This window comes from Bison bison, unplaced genomic scaffold, assembly GCF_000754665.1.
Source record: "Bison bison bison isolate TAMUID 2011002044 unplaced genomic scaffold, Bison_UMD1.0 scf7180017864178, whole genome shotgun sequence".
NCBI classification, from domain to species: Eukaryota; Metazoa; Chordata; class Mammalia; order Artiodactyla; family Bovidae; genus Bison; species Bison bison.
The window spans coordinates 2,871,264-2,877,747 of NW_011494750.1; the positions used below are offsets into that span (position 1 = coordinate 2,871,264).

Sequence of the window (6,484 nt, forward strand, 5' to 3'; positions counted from 1 at the left end):
CGGAAGGACGCCTGCGGCCTACGTAAGTGGTGCAAACTTCTTGTCTTGAAGTTTTATTGGTCTCCCGCGTAAACCAAGCTACTCAGCCTCTTTTCTCCACTGAATTTTCCTACTGAGCTATCCTTATTCTATTACTCTTTATATCTTTAATTAATATCTAATTGAAGCCATTGTATCCTGATCCTCGCCTATGCCATCTCTCCTTCGAATACCCTGGATCAGCCGGGGCTGGTCCCCGGCAGCGGAGCTACCAGGGAAGCCCTAATAATATCCTACTGGCCCTTCAAATGGGTAGAGACAAATAACACCCCATATTAAAGATGAAGAAATTGGTACCATTTACCATTGGTTATTCAGCCTGTTGTGTATGTAGAAAACACCCTGGACTTGGATTTAGAAAACCCAAGATCCAGTTTTGGCTTTGCCACTGGTCAGCCATGTCATTTGAGCAAATTACTTAATCTAAGTCTCAGTTGATTCAGCTGCAAAGTGGGACAGTATTAACCCTGCCTGTTCCAGAACGATGGTCAAGAGGGTGCCCAGAAGAGGGGACACAGGTGGAGAAATTGCTACCACTCCTCGCATAAGGTAGCTATGTCTCACGGGCCCTTGTGCTCTTCCAGCCTGGAGCCCGACGGCCACCGTTTCATTTAATCCTCGGGTCTTCCTGCAGCTGGGGCTGACCCAAGGTCACAAAGTTCAGTAAGGCCTGATTCAAGGTCAGCCTCTGCCTCTTCTGACATTCCCCACTGCTGTCTCCTCATCACCAACGGGCCAGGCATCCCAAGTTTAAGTGTTTGCAAAGGCAAGCGTCCAAGAATCTCATGCTGTGCTGTGCTTGCCTTGCAGACCCTGCGTCGGTGGCCTCCTTCGACTGTGAAGCAGTCCCCAAGAAGGCCACCTTGGTCCTTAGGTGGGCCTGCCCTTTAGGCACCAGCACAGGCTTTGAGCTGGAGGTCAGCCATGGATACTGGAAAAATAAAACGCCCTTGGAGGGCTGCTCTTTGAACAACGGCTCTGAGTTCATGACGGAAGTCACGCATTTGAATTTTTCTACCTTGTACGACGTCAGCATTGCTACCCGCTCCTGTAACAAGACGGCACCGCCCGCCCAAAACACCTGCCTCTCTGGCATCACAGGTGAGCTTCCCAGAGGGCAGGGTAGCCAGCAGGTCATTTGATCACTCCTGGAAAGCTGACCCAGTGGCTCTGCCAAGTGTGCTCGGAAACCTGTTTCTAAAAAAAAATTATCCAAAATATTTGTTTTTGTTAACCCAGTTCTGTAGAAATGTAGTCTGTATAGTCTATAGAAACCATAGTGAGTGAGTGAAAGTCGCTCAGTCGTGTCCGATTCTTTGCGACCCCGTGGACATACAGTCCATGGAATTCTCCAGGCCAGAATACTGGAGTGGGTAGCCTTTCCTTTCTCCAGAGGATCTTCCCAACCCAGAGGTCGAACCCAGGTCTCCCACATTACAGGCAGATCCTTTACCAGCCTAATTACAAGGGAGGCATAGAAACTGTATAATCTATAGGAATTTAATGAGTGAGAATTATCTTTTACATTCCCAAAGTTGCCTTTGTTTTATGCAACAATTTGTTGCCACATATTCTTTTAAGTGGTAAGTTCCTCTACTGCATTAAAACAAAGTATTTTTATAGAAATGTTCAGACAGACACGAAAGCAAAGGACAGTGTAATGGGACCCACGTACCATCATCACTCATTTGTGGGCATTTGATGGCATTTGTGTTGACCATTTGTGGGCATTTGATCAATCTTGTTTCATTTATATCCCCTCCACTCTTATTGGATTCCTTTGAGACTAGTCCTGGTTATTCTATAATTTTATTTGTATGTTTTCCACATGTATTGATGCAAGAGAGGGACTCCTTTCCCCCTTTTTTTCAAACATAACTACATTACTATTCGGTTCAGTTCAGTTGCTCAGTTGTGTCTGACTCTTTGTGACCCAAAGGACTGCAGCACTCTGGGCCTCCCTGTCCATCACCAACTCCCGGAGTCCACCCAAACTCATGTCCATTGAGTGAGTGGTGCCATCCAAGCATCTCATCCTCTGTCAGCCCCTTCTCCTCCTGCCCTCAATCTTTCCCAGCATCATGGTCTTTTCAAATGGGTCAGCTCTTTGCATCAGGTGGCCAAAGTATTGGAGTTTCAGCCTCAGTCCTTCCAATGAATATTCAGGACTGATCTCCTTCAGAATGGACTGGTTGGATCTCCTTGCAGTCCAAGGGACTCTCAAGAGTCTTCTCCAACACCACAGTTCAAAAGCATCAATTCTTTCGCATTCCTATTACCATTACATTAAAAAATTTAACAATCCTTTTTTTTTTGGCCATGCTGCACAACTTGTGGGATCTCAGTTCCCTGATGAGGATTTGAACCCAGGTTACAGCAGTGAAAGCACTAAATCCTAACCACTAGGTCACCAGGGAACTCCCAGCAATCTTTTTTTTTTTTCCTTTAAACTATTACGAGATACTCAGTCAAGATTCAAAGTTCGCTAGAATCTGGGTCAACAAATTCCCCAGCTGTTTTGGGGTCATTCACAAGAGATTCCTCCTAGTGAATGTTCTCATGTTGTTGCCTAGTTGCTCAGTCGTGTCTGACTCTTTTGCAACCTCCTGGACCGTAGTGCTCCAGGCTCCTCTGCCCATGGGATTTCCCAGGCAAGAATACTGGAGTGAGTTGTCCTTTCCTTCTCCAGGGGATCTTCCCAATGCAGGCAGGCAGGGCCCCTTGAGTGTAGGACTGAGAAAAGCACTGAGAAGGAAAGAATTTCCAGGCTTGGAGGTGAATGCTGTCTTGGGGTAGGGAGCTGGGGACTCCCAGCTGGCCGGCTAGAAGGCAAAGAGCGATGGGCAGTGTGGGAGCGGATGTTACAGTGTCTGATGAGGCAGTTGACACCAAGCCGTGGGAACAGCACCTCCAAGTGGCCACTGCTGTCAGTTACTTGAGAGGTTGCCGGAGGATGGTTTAGAGCTGTGCCTTCCAGTAGGAAATCATATGAGCCTCTTGTATAATAAAAAATTTTCTAGGCACCACATTAGGAAACTAAAAAGAGCAGCTGAAATGAAGTTGTTTTTTTTTTTTCCTGCTCTCTGTGGCGTATGGGATCTTAGTTCCCTGACCAGGGATTGAACCCTTGCATTGGAAGTGTGGACCACTCGACTGCCAGGGAAGTCCCTGAAATGAGTTTTGATCATATTTTATTTAACCCAGTATATTAAAAATGTTATCATTTCAGCATTTAATTTCACTTAATTTGTATAAAGTAAGTTATTAATGGGGCTTCCCTGGTAGCTCAGCTGGTAAAGAAGCTACCTGCAATGCAGGAGACCTGGGTTCGATCCCTGGGTTGGGAAAGATCCCCTGGAGGAGGCCATGGCAACCCAGTCCAGTATTCTTGCCTGGAGAATCCCATGGACAGAAGAGTCTGGTGGGCTACAGTCCACGGGGTCTCAGAGTTGGACACGACTGAGCAACTAAGCACACGTGTGCGTGCACACACACACACACACACACACACACGTTATTAATGAGACACTCTATGTCCAGAGTTGGACTAGTTACTTTTCAGAGTGGTTTATTGTTGCTTAGTCTCTCAGTCGTGTCTGACTCTTGTGACCCCATGGACTGTAGCCCGCCAGGCTCCCCTGTCTGTGGGATTTCCCCGGTGAGAATCCTGGAGTGGGTTGCCATTTCAGTGGCTGCCATATTGGACAGCATATGTTTGGAGAATTGGGTTGTGGGCTTTGTCTTTTTGGAGTTGACTTTTCTGAGTCTCTCTTGAATAAATAGCAAAGACACTCACACTGTACCTGGGAGACACAGTTAGGTAGAGAGTGTGTATGAGGAGAGGGACCATCTTTAATTCAGCTTTTCTTTCCTTTTGTGTCAATTCAGAGAGTGGCTTTATGAGCTTAGCTCGGGAAGCTGAGGCACGAGATTTTGAAGGCCTCTTTCAGAATGTTTCCGTGTGGGCTTTTCTGATTTCCAGGAAGAGGGTCAGCTGGGTTTCTCTAGTGGAGTTTTAAACCATCCCTAGCAAACAATGAGGACTTTGGTGTGAAGGGCAGAGTAGGACTGCAGTCAGGTCTCAGGAGGAAGCGTGTTCTCTCCACATCGTCCTTGCTTCCCCCTGGGTTCCTGCTCCGTCATTGTTCTCAGCTGACCGACCAGTCCTGGGGCCAAGTCCAGCTCCCAGGTCCCCACCTGGACGTTCCACCGACACAGCCTCTGTCTCGCTCTCCTCCTTCTGCACCCCTTCTCAGGGTACGCAACCTGGCCTTTCTGGGTCAGGAAGGACTGGTGGAAAACAGGAAAGATGTAGTACCTTCTAGAAACGAGGTTGCCAGGAGGCCCCCTTGGGAATGTGGTTGGACCCACTGAAGGGGTGCTTGTCAGCTAGGCAGGCTCCCCGAGGACCCCCCACCTCTGTCCCCACCAGTTCGCCTCCTCACCCTTCGCTTCTGGATTTGCTTTGCGTGAGCCCAACATGCAGCATGCAGAACCAGGGGGGATCTTGAGCGGGGCACTACAGTAAATCCTCTCCTTAATAATATTGTTCCTTCTTTGGTTTTAAGTGTTTTGTGTTGTCCTGTTTCAGACCCCCCTCTTCCGGATGGGTCCCCTAATATCACATCTGTCAGTCACAATTCGGTGAAGGTCAAATTCAGTGGGTTTGAAGCCAGCCATGGACCTATCAAAGCCTACGCACTCGTTCTCACCACTGTGGATGGTAAGCAGGGGTCCTGATGGGTTCCGTAGCTGGCGGGTGATGCGTGACCGGGCGCCACTTCCGTGCCCACTGAGGCACATTAGTGAGACAGACACATGTCGGGTTTGACACTGCGGCCCACACTTTGGCACTCACCCAGGGATGGGTAGGTGTAATTCTGATGAGCTCAGTCAGAGGTTGACAGACTTCCTGTAAAGGGCCAGACGGCAAACCATTTTAAACTTCGCAGGTTCTGCTGTCTCCTTCTCAGCTGTTCGACTTTGCGGCTGTCACATGAAAGAAACCATAGAAGATACAGAAAGAGTGAGAGTGACTATTCCAGAATTTACCAAAAATGGATGGCTGGCTGGCTGTGGCCCTTGGATTTGACTTGCTTACCTGTAATCTAGGTTCTTCATCTCTTTCGCAACACAGGGTCTTTTAGGTGGCAGATTAGTAGTTTTAACCAACTTTGTCTCTTGCACATGTGCATACACACATGTGCACACATGCACACACACACACACACACCCAAATGATCCTCAAAGGGTGACTTTTTCTTGGAAGAAAACAACAAAAAAATTTGCATTTGCAGTGGGAACTGGCAAAGAGCATCGCCATAGCCGAGACAGGAGGTGGATTAAATGCCGCCTTTCCTTAAAGGGCTCTATTACGTTCCTTGGAAGTAAGAAGGGAAAGCTTCGAGGATGGGTGGGTGGGTCTGGGTGCTTTGTTCAAGGCTTGGTTTAAAGGTCTGAGTTTTGGAACTTCCCTGAGGGTCCAGTGCTTAGGACTCTGAGCTTTCAAGGCCATGTGCCTGAGTTCCATCCTGGTTCGGGAACTAAGCTCCTGCCAGTTACGTGGCATGGCCAAAAAACAAAAAAGTGCAGGGTTTTGCTTTTTGCTGGTTCTTTAACTGTGAACAATGCAGTGCTGTCCCTGCCCAGGCATGCAGCCTGTGATTCTGCCCTCATCTCCCCGAGGAAGACAGAGATCAAACCCACTGTTAGGGCAGTGGGCATCTGGGAAGACAAGGGATTTGCTGGTGTCGTCAACCTGTGGCTTGATTTCAAAAAGAGACGTTGAGATCTTGCTCTTTCTCTTTCTGTCTTTTGTTTTGAGTCTGTTTCAGACACCTAGTCATTTTGCTGTGAAGGTTTACAGCGGATCCCAAGCTCAGATCTTTGCTGAATGGGGGAGGTGAGGGTGCATACTGAGCAGCCTGATCAGGAGCAGCCTGGGGTGGGTGAGGTCACACACACCCCCGTCGGATGGTCTGGGTTAGAAATACAAGCCCACCACCTTTGGCCCAGTCTCTTTTAGCCATGCCATGCAACTTGCAGGAGCTTGGTTCCTGACAGGGATTGAACCCGGGTACATGGCCTTGAAAGCTCAGAGTCCTAACCACTGGACCCTCAGGGAAGTTCCAAAACTCAGACCTTTTTACTGTACAGATGTATCCCCATCTGTACAGTGGGGACAGTCAGCCTGTGCAGCGAGATTATTGTGGGGATTAAATGGGTAAGTAAAGCTCTTAGAACTTAATAGAAGGAAAACCTGGCAGAGAGAGCATACCTAAGGGATGGCAGGGGTTACCACCACTACCCAGTGTCAAGGTCATTATTTAGAAATGCTGGAGACACATTGAACCTCTGTGATCACTTTCTTTCTCTTTAAAAAAGATTTATTCAATGTTTAAAGATTACAGTCCATTTACACTTGTTACACAATATTGGCTGCACC

At 48.0% G+C, this 6,484-nt stretch overlaps 1 protein-coding gene across 1 annotated transcript in view; it reads left to right on the forward strand.

The window, feature by feature from the left end:
- PTPRJ (protein tyrosine phosphatase, receptor type, J) overlaps positions 1-6,484 on the forward strand; it is a 59,468-nt gene that overhangs the window by 29,041 nt on the left and 23,943 nt on the right. Inside the window, exons 12-13 of the mRNA XM_010842427.1 lie at positions 850-1,140; positions 4,631-4,762. Coding sequence (XP_010840729.1) covers positions 850-1,140; positions 4,631-4,762 — 423 coding nt within the window. The remainder of the gene's footprint in view (positions 1-849; positions 1,141-4,630; positions 4,763-6,484) is intronic.